The 23,599-nt window shown below is 39.8% G+C and overlaps 1 protein-coding gene across 1 annotated transcript; it reads left to right on the top strand.

Annotated features, from left to right (window-relative positions):
• Positions 1–2,358: 2,358 nt before the first annotated feature.
• Positions 2,359–23,347, top strand: znf292b (zinc finger protein 292b). The gene is made up of 8 exons (XM_042503028.1): positions 2,359–2,530; positions 7,315–7,469; positions 7,658–7,736; positions 9,321–9,456; positions 11,279–11,481; positions 13,355–13,491; positions 14,705–14,846; positions 15,818–23,347. Exons 1-8 carry the CDS (start codon positions 2,366–2,368, stop codon positions 22,919–22,921), a joined length of 8,121 nt encoding a protein of 2,706 aa, XP_042358962.1. The 5' UTR covers positions 2,359–2,365; the 3' UTR covers positions 22,922–23,347.
• The last annotated feature ends 252 nt before the right edge of the window (positions 23,348–23,599 follow it).

The following is a 23,599-nucleotide window of genomic DNA, read 5'->3' as shown; positions in this document are numbered from 1 at the left end:
TTTTTAAAAACTGTGTTGTAAAATGACAAAATGACTGAAAACCAGAGAGCGTGCACTCAGTTTGGCACACTTGGTACATGCATTGGCTGCAGGTATTACTGGTGTCAGAGGTAGTGCTTCAAGATCACTGTTAGTGTTTACAGCAAGCATTCAGAAAAAAATGTTACTCAGTTGCAGTCTGTCTCTGGCAGCATGGAGTATGTTGCTGTGCTTTTCAAATACATCTCCACAATGTATTCCCTGTTTTTCTCAATAAAAAACTCTTTATAACTAAAATTTGGTCATTATTTAGATTTCATTCATGCAACATATCCATTTTGAGCTGTGTTGCGGCCCCACCCCTGTCTGCTCAGTCACGCTGTATTAATTGCTTGGCCCATTGATACAGCACCTCTACAGTGCCTTAAAATGCCTTTTTATTTATTCAACATAAAGACAACACAGCCTCCATAGAATATAGCAGTCATAACATGGGTTTTTTTTTTTTTTGCTGTTTTATTTCCAGTGAATGCATGTGTCACAACCCTCTTATTTATACGTTTTTTTGTATAAAGCATTTTATGCAAAAATAAGCCTTCCTTATCTTAAGTTTCATGATTGCCATGTTAATATCTAAAAGAAATTTAAATTGTAGCACTTATTGGATTTACTGATAGCAGTATCTTCATTTCAGGCTGAGGTCATGTGCGGTATTATAGTATATAGTATATATCAGTTTAACCCTTTGAAATCTGAGCAAATTGGTCTGATTTCTTACAAGAACATGAGAAAAAGACATTGTGCAACTTTATAAGAAATTACCCTTTCAAAAACACCCAGCATGAAATTAGTAAAACTTACAAGAAAATAAAAGAAAATTGGCACACAATAAAGTGTTTTGAAAAAGGTAGAAATAATGAAATAGTGAAATAAAATGTAACAAAAAATAAATAAAACAAGGAAATTACCTGGGAAATAATAAAATAAATAATCAAATAAATATGTACTTATAATATTGATTTTTAGGGACATTTTTTTAAAATGTTGTAGTAATTCACTGTCCATCTCTCTTTTTTCAGGTTATTTTTTCTTCTTTTTTTTTTTTTTTTTTTTTTTTAGCAATTTCCAGTGCATCTCTTGCCAGGTTGCTCATTGCCTTTTTCCCTTCTTTTGAAGAGAAATCAAACCAGTTTGCTCAGATGCTCAAGGTATCAAATGTTTGTGAAAGGAAACTGAAGGCACAAGAAAACTGATAGTGATCCAGGTTTCAGGGGTATAATATCTTAGTCCTCACATTATGCAATATTTTTTTCTCAGAATTGTATTTCCTGCAGTCAGGAGCCAATTTTATACTTTCATGATAAAATTACAGGAAATAAAACTGAACAGTTGACTTAATTAAAAAAAAGTTTTTTTTTAAATGACTAAATACATTATAAGTTCAGAATCCTGGCTGCAGCCTCTACATCTTAGATTTGCATAGTAGTGACAGCAGTGCACACTAAAATGTATATATAATAATATAATATAATATAATATAATATATAATATAATATATAAACCAAAATAATATAATATAATATAAATAGATCCAAAAATAGATTTAGTTGATTGAATGAAGCTACAAGCTGCATTATGTCTTTCAGTCACTTCTTTCTGTTTTATTTATTGAATTATTTTTGCCTTTATTCAAAACAGTCAAGGCACATGCTTACAAACAAGAAGAGGGAGCATAGTTGTAATCACATTACACAGACATAATACACTGTATATTAACCCACTGAAATCTGAAAAAAATTGCTTGATTTCTTTCAAACGCGGGGGGGGGGGGGGGGGGCAATGAACACTGAAAGAAGAAATTATTTTTTAAAAATCCGCAAAAAATGTGAAAAGTACAAGAAAATTACATGATAGCAATTCAAAAAAACAAACAAGAGAATTTAAAAAAATAAATAGACAAGGAAATGGCCTGGAAAATGCTTAAAACTATAGTAATTCTGTAACATAATTTGTGATATTTAATTATTTGTGGATCATTCCTAACCAAGTCTCTCATTGGCTTTTTCCAATGTGTTTGAAAAAAAAAACCCTACTAATTTGCTCGAGGTTCAAAGGGTTAAATACTTGTGAAGGGTGTCTGAAATCAGCACAAGGAAAGTGACGTTTTTTTAAAGAGTTACAGCGGGGAGCTGTTTACTTTCTGTTGAAATAAATGTAGGAAAAGCGCAGTAAAGTTATTACATTCATCAATATTCAGAGTAATCCTGGTGAAGCCTCACCCAACCATCACTGCGTAAACATCGCCTCGCGCTGCGAACGTATGGAACGTTCCATCGTTACATACGTAGTTACGCAGCGGTGCTACGCGCTGGAGCTGGGTGTGAAGATGGCGGACGAGGAGGCCGAGCAGGACCGTAGTCCTGAGAACGGTATCAGTGAAACGATAGGAGAACTCAGACAGCGGTTACTAGATCTGCAAACAGTCGTGGTTAACGAAAGCGGCGAGTCTTCGGTGGAGTCCTCCTCTGAGTATTGCCAGGAGTTTTGCAGGGTAAGTTATTCCCCCCTCGCATATTTAACGTTAGCCAACAGGATAGCCTGCTAGCATTGACAGTAAAGGTAACGTTACATCCTGGCTCCTGGAGAGTCCATAAAGAGCGGCTTCGAGCTGTGCAATGTTAACAATTCCACAATAAAACCGCATGCAGTGGTTAAAGTTTACTAACCGGCTAACCGGCAAAGCAGAAGATGTAGAACTCAATGTATGCTACCTCAGCTACGTTAGCTCCTAGCACACGCTAGCTCCCGTGTCTGCAGGAGGGAAGGCGAGTAAACCGTCATGTAATTTGCGTTGAAATTCATGTAGATATATAAATATATATGTAGGTATCTGTAGAGTTGTAAAAGATTAACACTGACCTGATTCCATGTTTGTCATATTGTAGCAAAGTTAACTATTTCCTGTTACCAGCCACTACCTGCAGTTAGCCAGTATTAGCTTTTAGCCTGGTATGTTTGGCTACATGCGCGTGCACGTGAGCATAATTTTGCAGATTGACTATAGTGGTAATGTAGCTCTCGCGCTCGCTAATTGCATTGGTCCCGCTTTGTAACGGTTTTGTTGAAGTCATTGCCCCACATTTTCGATGTCAACAATAACAACAGCGTGACCTTTACTACTACCTTACGTGAAATGGAGCGAATTTGACGAGCCCTCACAAGAGAACCGCAGGGATTTGTGGGTTTTTCCCGCGATGGTTTTCGCGTGTGTACGTGCCAAACGGAACGCACGCGTTTGCACGGGAGGCACGCCGTTTTTTTTCACCAAAGTTGCACATTTAAACAATAGAACATCCAATACAGCCAGGTTCCCCTGAGTCCTGCACGCTCCCCATCAGCAGGCCAGCTGCACTACACTATTGCTACAGAGAGATGTGAGTAACACAGCGAGCTGTGCGACTATATCGGAGAGTGTAGAGGGAGGGCGGATCTGCACCATGCAGCTCGACTCCCATTTTTTGGGTGAGGGGATCTGGTGAAAGGAAACATGCCCAGGGTCTCGAGAAACGGAGCTCAAAGCGAGACCTAGAGTTTTGACGGAAAAAATTAAATGTAGGTACAAAGGTATAATCTGATCTTGAAAGGAAACGAGTTACAAGGTCACATGGAGGAACAGTATTGATAAAAAGAGATAAATGCATTCACAAATAATCTTATTGGCTAGAGTTGATCATTGCTGCAGACACCTTTCACAAGTATTTAAACCTTTGAACTCAGAACAACTTGGTTTGATTTCTTTCAAAAACATTGGAGAAAAAGCACTGAGCGACTTGGCAAGAAATACACAGGAAAAAGAAATTTAGATTTAGAAAATTAGAAAATTATTTGAATTTTGAAAGAAAAAGATAGAAATGTAGAGAAAACTTATAATAATAATTATTATACATTTTATTTTTACAGAATTGTTATATATTTTAAGCAGTTTCTCAAGTCATACCCTTGTTTTTTTCTTTTTGTTTGTTTTAACTTTCCTATTTTGCTTGTTTGTTTTTGTGCTGATTTTCAGGTAATTTTCCTGTACAGTTATTTTTTTTCTAAAGATGCCTGCTGCCTTCTCCTCATGTTTTGAAAAAAAAAGCCATTTTTTCTCAGGTTTCCAAGGGTTAAGTAAATTCTCAAACCAAATTATTAAATAGACATCAGTGGTAGAGTCTGAACTGTGAAATTCTGGATATTAAGAGTTAATGTGCTGTTTTCTGTAGTTGTCTCTCAGGAAACTATGGTTTTTCTTAATTAGTGAGTATAAGATACAGTTCACAAGATGAAAGTTATGGCACAAATTGCAAATGAATAAACTGAATGTCAAGAGGGGTTTTGTAAAGTGTATATGCAGTATATTGATGTTTTAATCGTGCAAGTCATATGTGCATACATGTATGTACTTGATAACTGAACAGGTCTTGGTTATGAAAATATTTAAGAAACCCTGTGCTGTTGACCACCACATCACTGCTTTCTTATGTTTTTGTTTGTTTGGATTTTTTGCAATGAAAATTGCTGTTTTTCAGAATATTGATTTTGTTGTTGTGGTGTTGCCCATAGTTGCCATTGGTTTTGTTAACATTTTGTTCAGCTGAGATCTGTGGACACAGATACACAACGGAAAGGGATATTTCATTGATTTTCAACCAGTTTTGAATCAAAACAATGTAGTAGGTAGTAGCGGTGTGAATCACTGGTTTCGTCACAATACGATGTTATATTCATACTGTGGACAAGGATACAATATTGGCAATGTCACAAAGTCTGCCTCAATATGACTTCAACTCAATTTAAGGGCCTGCAATCAATATGAGCTGATATAATATGCCCATTTAACACAGTTAGTTACAGAGGAAGCTGCCAACCTTTTTTTTTTGTTTTATTTTGCTTTTGGACAGAAAATAACATACCAAAAAAAGATGAAAAACTGGTTCATTCTTTTGAAAATACTTTCTGGTAAAAAAGGTTTTTATTTTAATTCAAATAACGATCCTTTTCCTTAAACTTCAGGGCTATCTGACTCGAACACAAACTTCTCCCAACATCCTCAAAATATGGATTAACAAGAAGGTCTTTTGACAGAATTATAAAACTTGGTTCAATAATAACTGTCGAGGTCATGACAAGCAACTGTTTTTTGTAAGTCAGGCTTTCCTTGTCAATGTTATTAGCATAAGCCTATGGCATTTTACATTGCATAAATTAGCTGAGAGGCTAGCTGACTTTTCTTGTATTTATAATTTAACCAATTAACGTGTATTATTTATGCTTTCTCTTACTCACTGCTGGTTTACGTCACTGCATATTCCAACAAAACAGCACCGCTGAATTTCAGTCTGCATGCATGGTTTTTCCGTTGAACATCGTTGAAACAGAGCAGCTAATGTCACTGTCACAAAAAGGTTGGCAAAGTGAGATGTCCGTCTTGTACGTCATGTCTCCTGAGTACAGCTTTTGTTTACATAATGATGTGTGCTATGTCTGTTGACTCGCAGTTTTTCCAAAAATGAAACATTTTCACACTGATGTTTTATTCCCAAGTAAATAACATTATCCTCATCATCCTTTTCTTGTCTGCTCGCCATCATCTGTCCGTCACTGTGTGATGGTCACACAGAATTTCAAAGTTAAGGTGCATCTGAAAGAGGATGATATGGATCAGTGTTTTCACTTTGCATTGATGTTGCGGGATCGTTGCTCATTTCATCGATATATTGATACAGATCACTGGATCATTACAGCCCTAATGGGTTGTATGTGCAGATGAACTGTGGTAAACTTCCCTTCTAATCAGTGCCCAGTTATCCCTTCTCCCCCCACAGCAAAACTCCTTCAGATGATGTAAAATGTGTCATTTGGAGGAGTTTCGCCGGCTCTTGGGCTGTTGCTCGAACTACACGCTGTACTTCTGCATTTTCTGGCATATTTGCAGCCAACAGCATGGATCTATACAGCTTATCAAGAGAGTTACCCGCTGCCTTTATTTCTCTCAAATTTGGAACAAAATCCTGTCAAATGGTAAAACTACGCAGCACCGATCAAATGTAAACTAAGATTCTGTTACATAGTTGCATATTTTTTGCTTCAAATGTTTCAGAAACAAATTTTTTGGCGTATTGTTCAACTGTAACACAAGATTGCTGGCCACCGTTGTTTAACCTAGACCAGTCCACATTATGTCTCCCACTAGTGGGCGTGTCTGGTCAGGCTTGATGCATTCTGGTAGTTATAGGCTTTCTGCTATTTATAATAGATCCATGCTTTCTGCCCTTTTGAGCAAAAGTGCCCTTTTTCTCTGATTTCTCTGGTCATATAGCAATAATTTCAAAAGTCTTTGCCTTTTTCTCCTGCTAGTTTTATGTGAAAACTCTCTTCATATCGGTGAAATGCTTCTTTAAGTAACCCAAGTGGTCAGACAATCAGACTAGAACTACAATCAGTTCATTAATCTATTAGTCGATAGAATGAACATTAATTTTTAAAGGTTTTGATGAGTGATTAATGGTGTCAGTCATTTTCAAGCAAAAAGGTCAAACCTTTGCTGGTTCCTGAGAATCTGCTGTTGTTTTATTGCCATGTACGATGGTAGCTGAAGAGTCTTTGGGTTTTGGACTGTTGATTAGACAAAAGAAAAAAACTGAACTCGTCATTTGCAGCTCTGGGAAATTGTGATTAGCATTTTTCACTTTTTTAAATCACAATCACAATCACAACTGTGTCACATACATATAACAGTGTTTCCCATTAATAACCAAGACTATGGCAGGCCAGCGTGGTGACAGGGTGCACACGCATAATGCAGAGTCTAGTTAAAGTCTGACTGAGGTGTTTACATGATGGAGTAGCTCAATGTCCAGTTGCATTTCCTGGGTGTGTGACTGACACAATAATTCCACCTTTTCTATCATGTTAACATACTGACTGTGTTCTCTGTGGTGTTTTGTTGAAACACGTTTGGGCATTTTTAGCATGTGATATGAATGCTGACATAGCCATGTGGCAAACAGTTAAAATTGGATCATACCTCGGTAGTCTTGATGGTCTACAATATTACAAACATCCCTTGTCAACAAATAGTGTAAGCAGTCTTCTTAGATTTTCTGTTGAACCTTTTGTTTTGCTATCGGTGGAATTTGTCATTTCTTTGTATGTTCAGCCCTGATGGTTGTTGCTGCTTGTGCAAAATAGTCAGCCTTCTGTTATTTTTTTCCGAACTGGTACAAAAGTTTACCATGCAAATAGGAGTTTTTAATGTTGTTTAGTAAGGAAATGACTGTGTTTCTCTCTCTGTAGACACTTCTGGAGTATGCAGGCCGTTGGAGGATAGAGGAAGAACCTCTGCCATTGGTGGAAGTGTACTTAGTGGCCCTGCTGAGTTATGCCGAGGCCTCTCCGCACCTCTCTCTGCAGTGTGAAAATGTTCCTCTTGTGGTTGAGAGGCTCTCGCTGTAAGTATTGCTAGTAAAGATGAAATAATTAGCAGATAAGATTCTGGCTTCAGCCCCATCGTCAGTAATCACTGTGCAGAATGCCACCCTCTTACAAAAGCTATTATAGCTTTCTTTGTTAATTTGATCAAAGTTTCAGTGCTCAAACATAAATGTTGTGTTTTTGTTGACTGCCATTTGTTCTGCAGGAGCTTTGTCGAGCTTTTGCTCTCACTGAAGATTGATGTTCCAGTTGGCTTATGGAAAAATTTCAAGACGTCTGTGCAGGTAAAGCTAATTCAATTCAATTTTATGTATAAAGCCCCTTATCACAAATAACAATTTGCTTCAGAGGGCTTTACAGCCTACAACATCACTCTGGCCTCAGACCCTCACAGCAACTATGGACACCCCCCAAACAAACCCTTAAACGGAAAGAAAAAATGGACCTGAAATGAAAAAATAAACCTCAGAACAGCGACTAAGGAGGAACCCCTCTTCTAGGAGTGACAGACATGCAATAGATGTCATAAAGAACAATAAAATTACAGTAGATGACAAAATGAAAGCGGGAGGGGTTAAGATGCACAGCAACAAAAATAGTAATAACATAACCTACAACCAAAAAAAATTATAAATGTATTTTTGTAGTGTTATTTATAATATTACATGCAAATATTGTAGTGGCAATAGCAATCATGTCTATAGCAATAATGGAGGTATGACTAATAATAATGGCAGTAGTAGTTGGCGTCAAGTAGGACCACAGCATCAGCAACATCAAGGATTCTCACTTAAGAAAGAACCGGGATTTGTTTCTAAAAATGTCACGGCCAGTTTCAAAAGTAAAGTCTTTCACCTGATAACTTCCTTTGTTTCAACAGTATAAAAGGGATTGAGTAGGGCTGTACCCGACTCAGAATTATCAGAATAATCGAATCTGATTCAGCAGTTCAGTACAAATACCTATGTGAGGGGTTTGAGATTATGTATTCGACTTTTGCCTTTGTTTGACGAAGACGAAAGACGAAATGTAAGCATGAGAGGGCATGAAATGACATGCAGCAAAGGGCCAAGAGCTGGAAGTGAACTTGCGACCACTGCCACAAAGACATTTCCTTTGTACATGGGGCGCCCGCTCTATCCACTGAGCTACCGGGTACCCGCATTGTCTTTTGTTTTATTTAGTTTTGTTTTTGTTTTTTTGTATATATAAAGTTTTACAGTTTGAACAGGGCTTACAAGGACGGTTAGTGTGACAGCAGCATCCACCTCATATAGTAAACAAGTCAACGACGGATCGCAAACACACAACAAAAGTTTTGCCAACACTAGATGTCAAACAAGAGCCTGAGAACGTGTTGTTGAACTAGCTATGAGTTGTAAACTGACCCCTTCCTCACCTTACAGCGCGGCCGCTTACTCCCTCTGTGCCACTAAGTGCCACTGCCTGCACTTCCACAACTGCTTGTATCAAAGATTAGCATGAAAGTAAAGAGCGTTCACCCTGCAGCAAAATCTTGGGACCAGTATGTCTCCAGAAGTACACTGCACAGCACACTGTCCTGCAGAAATTGCAAAAAGGGACTGCTCAACTTGAAGCAGTCTTTGTGGACCAATCCGGCTTATGATTTGAATGTCCAAATTTCAAGGGGCAGCCCCAGGATTAACATGATGTAAATGCTACTCCTATCTTAAATTTGGAGTTGAAATATCTGAGTTTTTGTCCAAAACCTGCATTACACACCAATCTCAGGTGTTCAGATTCAAATGAGGAAATAGCCGTTCAAACTAAAATTACTCAGTAGACTGTAGATGGTCACATAGTGTCTGCTTTTTTACTTAAATTCATAGATTTCTCCTGTCATGTAGTTTGCTTCCAGTAAGCTGCAGGAGAGTGGAATCACCCAGCTGTCCCTGCTCTTCGCCCTGGGCCAGTATGATGGGGTTTGGATCAACAGCACCCTGCAAGGCCTTCTGTCCAAGGAAAGCCTGCAGGCTGACCAAGGTGAGCTCCTGTGTGGTTTTCATAGTTCCTACAAGTCTGTGTCTTTTCTGGACCAAAAAATGAAGGGAGAGAGGCGTGTATATGTTAGTGTTTGTTTATGTGAGTATCTCTAGTAATAGAGAGGTAAAGCATTTTCAGCTTCAAAATATTAAATCAGGCCCCAAGAGTTAATAATGCATTGAAATGATTTTTGACTACAGAATGAAAGAACTAAAAAGTAATTTCAGTTGCCTTCCAGTTCAGATTAAATGTTAGCATTTAGTCAGATATGTAATTGCCTTCTGTGTTCTGCCAGAAGATATGTGGGAGACTGAAACAAAGTGGCAGAAGGCTGTATGGTCACATGAGACCAAATTTGACCTTTTTTGCCGTGACACCAAATGGCACGTTTGGCACAAATGAAACATCACACATTACAAGAAACACTCCACAACTACCATGCTGCACATTCACCGTGCTGCAGGGAGTCTTCTCTTCAGAAGGCTTTTTGAAGGCTTGTCAACATATACTTTATGCAACAAAATACACAGAAATGCAGATGGCGTTCCACAATAACAGATATTTTAATCATAATTTCATTGTCACAATCTTGTAAGAAACAGAATTTCTGTTCTTGACTGATTTGTAAGATTATTTTTGGATGAGATTGAGATTATTTTTTACTAGACAAACAGTTGGGATGAATTTATTCACAGGGATCCTGCAGATCCTGTAAAAGTCTTAAAAGGCATTAAAGTAATCTAAAATTAAGGGCTTAATTAGTATAAAATTGACTTAACTTGTTTTTTCCAAAGTCTTAAAAATGCTCATACATAGTAAATAAGAGGTTATGAACTGTTTTTTCCTGACGTTGCATTGTAAAATCTCAAAATGATTGGCAACATCTATTTTTTTTGTTAAATAATTTTAATAAATCCCTTTTCTTAAACTCGTCATGATGGGAATGCAGTTAGTGGAATTTCACATGCAGATTGAGAAACACAATATTGCCCACCAAACTGTCCAGAAATGCCAGATATTCCCCACTTCAGTTAGGAAACTAAATAGATACTTTTATTGTAGTACATGTTAATTGTCTTCATGTGTTTCACACTAAACATGATTGTTTTTTTAACATTTAACATGGATCCTCTAAATTTTTATTCTCAAAAGTCGTATTTTTTGCTACAGTAAATGTTTGGGCAAAATAAATTTAAATTAAATTAGAACATTTTTCTTTGACACTGTTCCAAGTGGCATTGAAATAGTCCAGAAAAGTCTGAAGTCTACCTTGCCTTAAGCTGCAGGAACCCTGTATTTAGGAAATCAAGATCTGTTGTGAAGTTGTGAAAAGTAATATGCACAAGATCACAGCAAGAAAGTTTATTCACTCAAAACAACTGTTACACACACACACACACACACACACACACACACACACACACACACACACGGCCATATTAATTGAACCTGTCTTACATATTACCAGAAATATAAGCCAGTAAAGAGTGTGTTGAGTGTTTTGAACTTCAGGCTGTGTTGCTTGTCCCCTTAAGCAGTAATGTGCATAGTAGTGGAAACCACTCCTTACTGGTTCAGAGTTGGTATGAGGAACTTTGAAATACGACATGTTTTGTCAGGAGCACTGACGAGCAGCAGTAAGAGTAAAAATATTAGAAAAATGATGTATGGTCTTGAATGCAGGGTAACAAATGATGCACTTGGTCATGTATTTAAAGGGATAGCTTTACACTTGACTAAAAACTTAGTTGAGAAAAATCTGAATACATTTTAAAAATCTGTTAAAAAATAAATAAAAATCTGATTGTCCATTGTTTTTCAGTGGAGGAGTTCCTGGTGCAGGAAGGACCGGTGCTGTTGGAGATGAGAGTGAAGCAGCTGATGAAGGAGAATGAGTCGGGGAAGGCCTTACTGCTGGCGAAGGCGTGCTACGACTGTCCTGCCTTCCAAGGGAAGGGATCTTTTAAGCAGATGTACCTCGTGTGCCTCTGTGCTACCTCAGAACAGGACCAGCTGATGGGCGAGGTGGGTGGAGCGGGATGGTTGAGTTTGCTGACTTGAAGCACAAGAAAGAGTTTGGAAAAGGCTTACTTATGCAGAAAGGCTGTAATCACACCCAGTGGTGTTGTATTAGCGACCAGTCTCAGTGTACATAAAATCCATTAACCTTTGTTTTGGTTTTGGGGTCACAGTTGGGTTCCCTTCAGGAACCAAAAAAGCTTTGTGCTCCTCCGGCCAGCAATTTTGATGCTTCCATGCAGGTGATAGCCGAGGGCCGAGGCCTTATGTTTTTCGGTTGTCAGGTCGGCTGGACAGCACATTCTTGTGTACGCCTCAAGGGAATTTCTCTAGATTTGACAGAAACATTCACTTGGACTAAATGATGAGCTTATTAGATTTTGGTGGTCAAAGGTCAAGGTTTTGGTGACCTCTGTCTCATTCTTGTGAATGCGATATATATCAAAAATGCCTCAAGCGAATTCCATCAAATTTGACACAAATATTTGCTGGGACTAAAAGATGAACTGATTAGTTTTGGGGGGTCAAAGGTCAAGGTCACTGTGACCTCGTCGGTCTCATTCTTGTGATCACATTATCGCAAGAACACCGAGAGGCAATTTCTTCAAATTTGGCACAAACATTCGAGTGGACTCGAGGACAAACTGATAAAACTTTGGTGGTCAAAAATAAAAGTCTAAGTGACCTTAATATCTAAAGGTGGCCTTGAAGGAGTTTACCCAACTTGGACTAAAGAATGAATGATTAGAATCCGGTGGTCAAAGGTCAAGGTCACAGTGACCTCATGAAACTTAACTTTTTGGCTATGACTCAAGAACCCTTGGTGTCCATCTTGAAACTGAGCTGATTGTATAGATCTTCTGTGCTGCCAGGAGGAAAATGTGTGTGAAGCATCTAAGTTTTCAAAGACATGGAAGCAAACTGTAAGTTCAACTTGACTTGTGCGTGGAGGCATAACAGCACACGGCGGTAAATCCAGTTTTTTCAAGCATCAACAGTAATTAGGAAAGCAACCAATATAAAAGGATTCATTTTTGAGTTTAGTTAAGATTAACATGATTTCATCAGCAACCTCTAGTTTATTGTCTCTCCATACATCATATTCATCCAACTTTGTTTCACTTCATATGTTTTTCCCTGTTATTCACGCCCAACCTGCAGTGGCTCTGTGCTCCTCCAGGGGTTCCGCCCCACAGTTTGAGCACCATTTCTCTGGCTTAGGTTAATACCTCGGCAAGGTCAGAATCTGCAGTATGAGGCTGCCAGACTCCCTGTTCAGTCCGTTTTCACCTTGTTCCTCTAATTGAAACGTTCAGGTGATGTCCGTGTAAATTGATTTTTTAAAAATTGTATCCACAGATGTACCCAGCTGTATTGGAACAACGTTGTCATGCATTTAGGCGAATCTTAGCCAGGTCAGCCAGGTCAATGGGCAAAGTCACCTAGCATGCTACAGTCGAAAGAAAACAACAATAACAAAAAGCCTTTTTGTTTCATACAAATAGTTGACAAGATATTTTGACAGTAATTGTTTGGGTTACAGGGCAAATCAAACGCAGGATTTCGCATCCCTTCGGGATAAACACTTAGTGTTACACCGCTAACATCTGATTCAAGCAGACCAGTTTAACATTGCAACATTGCCACATGTTGTTACTCAGTTTAACTGTTTACAGTACATACAGGACTTTACTGTAACACGTTTCTTGTCCACCAGATGGCAGACCATATTCAAAAGCCATTTGTGTGACGTTCACACTGGAGGCATTCATAGTGCCTCCTGATACTTTGGAAATATTGGATGATTTAGTTTTTGGGGTGCTGCTAATTTTTTTTCCAGTGAAACCATTAACTGTATACATGGCATCTATCTGTCCAGCTTTCAAAGGAGGATTGCCGCGACGCTTTAGAGATGATCTGCAACCTGGAGTCAGACGGAGACGAGAAGGCAGCTTTCACCTTATGCTCGGCCTTCCTGACCCGACAGCTCCTCCAAGAAGATACATACTGTGCTTGGTAAGAAAACAGAAGCCAGCACATTTGATGCTCATCTTTACATGTTTTATTGTTATATAAAGGGAGGAGGAGATCCATATTACAGGGCAAAATTTAATGACAATAAAACTTATTAGTCTCAGCATCTACACCTGTCTTAAAAAGAAAGAATAAGGTTGTTAATAAGGTTGTTTTTTATCCCACCAACAAATATGTTTGAGTGCAGTTGATTGAATTTTTCTAAATTGATTTATGTTTTTCAGAATTAGTTTATCTTTTAGATTAATTAATGGGCCTTTCAAGCAAAATGTAATATGCTGCTGGTGTAAAGAAACATCGACACACATCATACTGGGGAAAAAAGTTCAGGGAGGGATGTCCTTATTACATTTTTTTAAAATCCCCATCGAAGTCATTTGATTTTGAGTATCTGCTAGTGCTGAGTCCTGATGCAATACTTGTAGTTACCTGAATAACACAGAAGCACAATACACACATCAAGTACTTAAAAGTTATTAAAATGAATCCAGTGTATATTCTTGGCGATTTTATAGCTCTGCAATGCTATTCAAGAAAAATGTGTGCTCCCAAACAGTAACAGTTCCTTAATGTTTTTTTTTTTTTTACAAAATAACAAAATGAACATACTATTACTAATATTTTAATAGGCTCTTATTACAATTCCACTTATTGTAACATTTGTTATTGTTTTTGTTTTGTTTATTAAAAAAGTAAACAAACCAACACTTCCTCAGAAATCGCTCTCAGATTCACTTAGTGTAGCATTGCAATAAAAGTAGAGAACACTATAAAAAAGAAACATTATCACAATTCCACATCGGAGTAGTTTTAAAGTTTAACATTCTCAGTCACAAAAAATTAAAATCCTTCACAGTTTATACTAAAACTAGTTCACTAAAAATGAACAACAAAAAATATCATTTTCACCTAGATCGATGTAGCAGCTTCAGCTAAAAAAAACGGTTCAGTTGGTTGTTCAGTGAGTTCAAATGTACCACCTGCAAATGTTAAATCACTTGCACATAATTAGTATGTCATGTTAAGCCACAGTCTGTGTCCTTGGCTGATAATGCTCTTCTATAAAGTGTTTGTGTCACTTTGTGTTCTTGATAAATGGGGCAATACTCAGAGGCTGATGGTCATTATGAGCTTTGATAGATATTGTGACAATAAATGCAATAATTGGGCAATGAATTCTCGTTCCTCTAACCAGGGAGCTGACTCTGTTTTGGAGTAAGCTGCTGAAGCGACTGGAGCCATCAGAGCAGGGCTTTCTTGACAGATGCCGCCAGATGTCCCTGCTTTCCAAAACCGTTTACCACATCCTGTTCCTCATCAAGGTCATCCAATCAGAGGTCAGTCGGTCGCATGGTATTATCAAAGTTTGGGGCCACTGACAAACAAGATGTATCAAATGCTCATTGCATGTAAGCTTTTTAAGGGCATTTCTGTATGCATGGATAACAATGTTTTTAATGTGATTCACAATTGATTTGTAAGAAGACTCAGTTTGAGAGTGAAAAAATGCCAACACAAAGTTATTATAACAGCTTATTTTCAGGTCATTTACTTTTCATCTTTTCATTTATCTATTTTTATGTAATTCGCAGGACATTTTTTGTGAAGTTGCTCATTATGTTTTTTGCCATGTTTTTGAAAGAAATCAATTAACTCAGGTTTCAGAGATTAAAATGATTGTGAATGGTGCCTGAACACATCACAAGAAAATGGACGTTGACCAAGGTGTTAAGGGATTAAAGGGTAACTACACCAGTTTCCAAAATCTGTCTTAATTTCTGTGGATGAAGACAGTCCAAAAATATTTGGAAACATGAGCAACTCTTTCAAATCTAAAACTGGTAAGACTCAAATTTGCTATGTCATCAAGTATAAAGTCTTAGGCAGCTCCATAGTCAATGAAAGGTGGAAGATGTTCTAGATGACAGCAAGAGCAACCAGGGGAATGTTCTAAATCTATGATGATTTTTTTTTCTGTTTGAGAACTCAGAACTACACAGTAGAATAAAGCCCATGTGTGTATAATTAAGAAAACAAACAATTTGTGCATCTGTAGAATCTGATTCATTCACATTCATCATCTGTGTAGCATTTTCAGACCTCATAGTAATTGCAAGGTTGAGACTTGCTTCTCTGACCTCTGGCTTTGAGAGAGAGAAGCATGGTCACAAATATTGACTGAACGTTTTTAGCCATGAAAATAACATAGGAATTATTAATTTAGTTGGTGTTTTCCCTTAACAGATCCCAGTGCCCAGTACCTCATGCGTTTAGCAGTTTTAATTACTCTGCTTTCTCTTTTTCATAGATTGACAGCGTTGGACTTCCAGTGTGTATCGAAATGTGCATAAGGGCTCTGCGAATGGCATCAAATGATGGGAATACCAAGGCCACTGTGTGTAAGACTATTTCCTGCTTGCTTCCCACTGACCTGGAAGTCAAGCGAGCCTGCCAGCTGACTGAGTTCCTCTTGGAGCCCACAGTGGATTCATACTACGCTGTGGAGACTCTTTACAATGAACCAGATCAAAAACTAGAGGAGGAGAACATGCCTGTTCCCAACTCTCTACGCTGCGAGCTCCTGCTGGTTTTTAAAACCCAGTGGCCTTTTGACCCGGAATTCTGGGACTGGAAAACATTAAAGCGTCATTGTCTAGGACTAATGGGTGAGGAGGCTTCAATTGTATCATCCATTGACTTGCTGAATGATACTGAGGATCCTGAAGAAGAGGAGGACTTTTTCAGTCAGGAGGGGTATAATAATGTCCCAGACCACATAGTGAGTGGCACCTATGAACTAAAAGATATAACGGACAAGAAACAGAAAAACCGAGAAATGAAGAAACTGAGAGAAAAAGGTTTCATATCTGCCAGGTTCCGAAACTGGCAGGTGTACATGCAGTACTGTGTGCTGTGTGACAAAGAGTTTCTTGGCCACAGGATTGTACGCCATGCACAGACTCATCTGAGAGGCGGAGTGTACAGCTGCCCAATATGTGCTCAAACCTTTTCCTCAAAAGACACATTGATTCCCCATGTAACATCGCATGTTAAACAGTCGTGCAAGGAGAGACTGACTGCATTGAAAACAAACAAGAAGTTGGCTAATCCTAAAACCGCTGCCCCTGTAATGGCAGCGTTACAGGCCAAGACAGAAAACAAACCTTATGAAAATGGGGATTTATCAGTGCAAAATGGGGGGTTGAGTCCGAATGTTCAGGACAAACTGGCTAAGAGTGAGACGGAGAGTAGTGAGGACAATGTGTGCCCTGTTGGAAAATGCAAAAGGAGCTTCAAATATTTCAAAAATCTCATTGCTCACATTAAAGGTCATGGTGACAACGAGGAAGCGAAGACTTTCCTTGAAATGCAGAGCAAAAAGGTTGTTTGCCAGTACTGCCGCCGTCACTTTGTTAATGTCACCCATCTTAATGATCATTTACAGGTCCATTGTGGCGTGAAACCTTACATCTGTATACAGCTGAACTGTAAGGCAAGCTTTCTGTCCAACACTGAGCTTCTTATACACAGAAAAACACATTCTTTTTTTAAGGCCAGGTGCATGTTTCCAAATTGTGGAAAGATTTTCAACGAGGCCTTCAAACTCTATGACCATGAGGCACAACATTATAAAACTTTCACATGTAAAGTTGCAGACTGTGGAAAGGTATTTCATACACAACAGCAGCTGGATTTGCACCAGGAGGCGCATGCCACTAAACAAAAGCAAAGGCCATCTACTGAGCAGAATCCCCAAAATGCACAGCCTGGCCCTTCACTAATTCAACAAATGCTTACCAGTAGCACTCCCCTTAAACATGAGAATTCCGAACAACACTGGGACTCTGAGAGTAATTCAAGTAATGGAAGGCTGTCAGCATCCATTGAGAGTTTGCTCAAATCTTCACAAGCACCTATGGAGAACTTGGGACAATACAGAGTCAAACACGAACCACAAAATTCGCCTTTTTCAGTCACCAGTCCGCCACAGGTTGTGACTCACAGTTTGAATAATTCTGTGATTCAGCCTGTAAATTCCCACAAACATGTTTCGGGTTGTCATTCTAACGATAATATGAAACCACCCCAACAGAATCAACCAGTACCTCCATTTGAAGCAAATTACGTGTCACATCCACAAATGTTCCCCGGGAATGTAAATGCTGGATCAACGAGTTACAGCCCCGACTGCAGCTTACCTTTGCCAGGACAGCAAGGGCCAATGTGTAGCAGCAACCTGTTACCATTACCACTGCCTCAGAACTCTGTAGGGCCAGCAATGACACAACCACTCCCTCCAACAGTAACTCCTCAGCCACTTACTGGTAACAGATCAGAGAACTCTGTGACATCCTCAATGAGCACAGTCCCCCCTCCAGGACAGAGAGAGCGATTTCACTGTGCATTCGAAACATGTACAAGGCACTACAGCTCCTACAGAAGTGTTGCCAAGCACATGAAAACAGTTCACCCAGATTTCTACGAGCAGTGGAAAGTCACTCGCACTAAAATCAAGGTAACCTATGCCCCAGCGCCAAGCACAGCAACTGTTGGACGTCCCTGTTCAGTCACCCCAGTTCAGAACCAGCAGGGGAACAGAGTACCAGTTCACGCAGTTCAGAGGCAGAATGTTATCCAGTCAACTCCTTATATTAATATGGGTGCAAGAATAAACTGTACTACTCTACATACCTCATCCATACCAACTCACAACCAGAGTGCTTCACTCCTGATGGAGAATGTTTTAAATCCCATTGTTCTCTCTCAGCTAGGAAGTGATACAAATCCAATACCAACTCAGTCCCAAGCACCAGGTAGTCAAAGTTGGCACCCAACCCCCGGAAGTCAGCAAATTCAGATCTCTGGCTCTTCCCAAGTCTACTCATCAATAATGCAAGGAATGCCACAGGTCGATTCTACCAGTGCTCCGTTGCCTCTGAGTGTCCCATCTTGCTCTATGCTTGGCTCAACAATGAAAAGACCAGCAGAATCCTTGCCATCACCACTTGTAGCCAATCGAGCCCAGTCAGTTATGCCCTTGTACATGGATCGTGCTAAGCAACTGTCACAACAAGCGGCAGATCTAATTCCTCCACATATCTCACAGATGCAAAGCAGTTTAGTCTCTGCTTCCAAAGTGCCAGAAAAAAATAATTCAGTGCAAAATCATGTGCAGTCAAATTTATCCTCTCCAGACGGGAGACCTAAAAAATCCAAGAAAAGCCAAAAAGACTCTAGCAAACAACCTCTAAATGGTCCAGTTGTCTCTGAAAACACTGCTGAAAATCAAAAGAAGGCCAGAAAAAGCAGTAGGACCAAATGGCCAGCCATTCTTAAGGATGGCAAATTTGTCTGTTGCAGGTGTTTTAGACAATTTGATAGTCCCAAATCTCTCGGAGGCCATTTGTCCAAGCGTGTTATCTGCAAACCATACGAAGAGTCAGAACTGAACACAGACCTGCCATCATCATTTCTTGACCTTCTCAATTCAGAGCCAACAGTTAGCACCGCTGAGCCACAGCTGTCTTATGATCCTCCTGCTGTTTATCAAGAGAAGCCTCTACAGTCAGTTACAAATGGTTCAACAGTTACAAAAGATTACCCCACTTCTAGTTATTCACAAGAAAATCTGCCAGTTTTAACAGCCACAAAAGATTACCCCCCTCCTAGTTATTCACAAGAAAATCTGCCAGTTTCAACAGCCACAAAAGATTACCCCACTCCGAGTTATTCACAAGAAAATCTGCCAGTTTCAGCAGCCACAAAAGACTACCCTTCTGCGAGTTATTCACAAGAAAATTTGCCAGTTTCAGCAGCCACAAAAGATTACCCTTCTGTGAGTTATTCACAAGAAAATTTGCCAGTTTCAGCAGCCAAAGACTACCCTTCTGCGAGTTATTCACAAGAAAATTTGCCGGTTTCAGCAGCCACAAAAGATTACCCTTCTGCAAGTTATTCACAAGAAAATTTGCCAGTTTCAGCAGCCACAAAAGATTACCCCACCCCTAACTATTCACAAGAAAATCTGCCAGTATTCGGGAATGGTGAGTCAAATGATGACATTCTTAAACAAATAATGGCTGAGTCCAACATGTCCGATCTTTTTGTGCACGCACCTGCTCCCCAGCCAATGTTCCAAAACCCTTGCGGTCCATTTTTAGCTGGTGAGCGTTTGCCAGGGAGCTCAGTCATACAGCACACAGAAGATGTCCTGCTGAAGCGAGAGGACAATGTATACAGCACAGCCCATTATCCTCAGCCTAGTGTCAATACATTTGCTGGTAGTGAATTTCCAGACCCGCTAATTTCTCAAATTCTCACAGAAAACCCTCCGTCTGCTGCTCCTGGAAGTGTTCCTACAAACCCCAGTGAAGGGTATCACTCTGAGACAGCAGTTCAGACACCAGATTCAAACCCTGTGACGCAATCACTGTTACCTGACAGTCAGCTTAGTCCAGCATCAACAAGTGGCAAGCAGGCTGAGATGCAATGGAAGGCAGCTGATCATGATATTAAAAAAAGACTGCGAGAGCAGATTTTGGCTGGTGACTTTCAGCGTAGAAACAGCGTATGTCAATCAAGCAACACTGACCCTAATGCTAATCCAAAGAGTCCCCTGTCCTTTAGCCCTTTATGCAGTCCTTCTGATAATTTTGGACTTCATCAGATGTCTGATGATACAAAGAGTGACTCAGCTGGTCAAGGACAAGATAACTTGACAATCATCCCAGCAACCTCTGGTGAAATCGAAGAACTCCTGAACACAGAAAGCTTTACCGGTTTCAGAGAGTCCTCCACACTGCTGAAGCAGGATGTACTAAGCCCCACAGGTGTCCTGGCAAATGATCCAGATCCTGAACCCACTCAGTTATCTGCCAGCCAGCAACAGTGGATGACAGAAATTCAAAGTGCATTTGAAAGGCTTGACTTGGTCAGAGAAATGTCTGTTGAGATGCCAGCTCCTGTGGAACAAAAAATCATTAGTACCCCAATCAAAACAGGATCTACAAGGGACTTAGTCAAGCCATTTGCTTGCGAGAATGAAAACTGCACATACAGTTCGATGTCAGGTGAAGCACTTTGGAAACACCTCTCTAAAGCTCACAACTACACACTTGAGATGGTGAACGTTGTGAAGAAAAGGTATGGCCTATACGCTCCTTTCAAGTGTCTGAAATGTAGTAAAAGATTCACTCGCAATTCAAACCTTCGTGCTCACTACCAGTCGGTGCACAAATTATCAGCTAAAGAAATTGCAGATCTAGATATGAAGCGCAGAGAGGCCAATGCTGCTGCTACTGCTGCTATACGAAGCCGACTTTCTCCTGCAGCTAAAACCCCAACAGCTACTCCCTCATCAGTGGAAAATGGAGCACATCTGTATGCACCCCAAGATGCAGTAAAATGTAATTACCCATCTAATGACATAGCTAATCAGAATTTTCAAGATGACAATCGCTCCACAGTCATTCACCCTTTGCAAACAGCTCCTGTGCACAACCAAGCAATTGCTCCACCAGTGCAGGCCCATACCTCCACAGAAACCATATTATCAGCACAAGCTGGGATGGCAGCACAACAGTGGTCACGTGGGCCGCAAAAAATCTTGCCCAGGGTGCCCAGTCAGCAAGTTGGAGTCAATTTGCCCAAAATGTCGGCTACTCTCGCCCAGGCTCTGTATGCCACGGCTCAAGCTAATGTTCTTCCACCTCTTGACAAACAATCTGCTATTAACAAGCAGGCAATAGACATTGCCAAGAAGACAAAGGAGAAGAAACCCAACTCAGGTGGTGACACGAGTCCGTACAGACCATATCGCTGCGTTCATCAAGGCTGTGTGGCAGCCTTTACTATCCAGCACAATCTGATCCTCCACTACAGGGCAGTTCACCAGTCTGCTCTGTCGGCTTTGGAGGTGAACAAAGAGCAGGACCAGAGTGAGGGACAGGATGAAACAACTGAGCACGAAGATGAGGAACCAGAGGCAGACGTTCCCCAGATTTCTGAGTTCAGATGCCAAGTCAAAGACTGCTCCCGAGTTTTTCAGGAAGTTCCTAACCTCGTGCAGCATTATCTTCAGCTGCATGAATTTGGTCTTGACAAGGTGGGCACTGTCTTGTCCACCATCAAGCTCGGCAAGTTTAGTTGTAGCCACCAAGGGTGCCCAGCATCCTTTACGGCTTTCTGGAAGTATATAGGGCATGTCAAAGAACAGCATAAAGATATAAAGTTGGCCAAACCTGTAACAGTAAATGTCTTGTTCGAGTGTGAAATTGAAGGCTGTGATCGTTCGTATGCCACAAAGTCAAACCTGCTCAGACATGTCATGAAGAAACATCAGGACCTGTACCAGCCTAAACTAAAGAATCAGCAGATAAAAGAAGACGGGATGAAGCAGAACTCAAAAACTTTGCATTTCCAAATCAACAAGACGATTAATGGGAAGGAAAACATTGAGAGCAATAAAAAGATCGTACAGAAGGGAAGTGACACAAAGAGAGTCAGCAAGGCAAAAAAAAGCAATCACTGGACTAAATATGGAAAGCCCTCCTTAAAATCTAAAGTTGAGGCATCTGCAATGTGCACGAAGAAGTTTCCTCTGCAGTACCCCTGTATGATTAAAGGTTGTGACTCTGTCATGAAATCAGAGCGAAGCATTTTAAAACATTACGTGGGACACGGACTTTCAGAGAAGTACCTGGAGCAGCAAAGGAGTCACTTTATTTTCTGCAAAAAGGTCCCCAGGCAGAAGTGCCGCCCCGTCAGGAGTGACGATTCCAAATCAGACAACACCTCTGAACAGTCAGAGAACGAGGTGATGGCAGAAACTGGCACTGGCCAGGAAGGAGGAGAATATGAATATTCAAAGCCTGTCCTGCGCAAAAGGGCTGCAGCAGGGTCCCCCTCTACAGTATTCGACAGCAAGATATCAAATGATGAAAGTTCAGATGGCTCTGGCTCTGTGGTGCTCAAACGCAAACGAGGACGCCCTCGAAAACTGATCGAAAAAATAGTGAAACGCAAGAAAACTCCACGGACAACCAAGACTGAAGAAGTTTACACTAAGGAAGATAAATCTGAGTCCTCTAGCCCTGCCATAATCCAGGAGGCAGTGACTGAGCCGAGTGCTTCACTGGCCGCTTTTAAACCAATGGGATTTGAAATGTCTTTCTTAAAATTCCTGGAACAGTCAAATAAAAATGACCATCCCCTGATGACGAAAGTTGATGTACCAGAAACCGGGAGAAAAACATCCAGTCTGAACACCAAAGACACCTGTGTTAAGTTCAGCAACCCTAGGAATTTGAAATCACTTAGTAAGGTCAAAATCATTATAGACAAGACCTTTTCGGGTGTCACTGACCTTATGTTGAAACAGCTGCAGGACATGCAGCCCACAGTAAAATTGTAAAAATTAAAACATGTCCTTTTCTTGTTTTTGTAAAGCAGAATCTCAGGACTAGATGAGTAAAATCTGCTGCGGATGGTGCCCCACATTTGAAATATTTTTTACACATCCAGTAAGAAAAAAAAGAGTTGTTTTGAATAATACTGTAATATCTGTACAATTTTTGTCTTTTTTATAGAAAAGTATATAGCATGTTTTTATTTTATCAACTATTGAGTCAAAAGGTTACCTGTAAATTTGCGACATCAGCCTCTGGTGTCTTAATCATCCCTGTGGGACTTCAAGACAAACGGACTTTGAAATGGGTTGTATTGTTGTGTGTAGTTTGTGATTCGAAGATGTTGATTATTGTGCGTTGGTTATATAGTCTGAAATCACCCACTGCCACCAGCAGTCTTACTATTAAACAAACCGTTTTTTTACAATTACACTTTGACTTGTTTTTTTTATCATTTGCCATTTGGTTTAGAGACACTGCAGTTTAGGAATTCCCCTTTATGGTGTGAAGTTTGCATGCAAACAGAATGGAAAATGTTTTTATGAAAGTTCTTGAAATATTAAAAACAAATGGGCTCCGCACTGTAGTTATGATTTCTGACCTAGAAAATGGGTTTCTTTTCTCTCTTTTAAGTTTCCTAATTTTTTGGGGTTCATCAAATGCAAATTTGCTTTTTGTGCTAA

This window comes from Plectropomus leopardus, chromosome 16 (assembly GCF_008729295.1).
Source record: "Plectropomus leopardus isolate mb chromosome 16, YSFRI_Pleo_2.0, whole genome shotgun sequence".
Lineage (NCBI taxonomy): Eukaryota > Metazoa > Chordata > Actinopteri > Perciformes > Serranidae > Plectropomus > Plectropomus leopardus.
The sequence above is the reverse complement of the archived record's forward strand: the minus strand, read 5'-3'. Positions and strand labels throughout refer to the sequence as shown.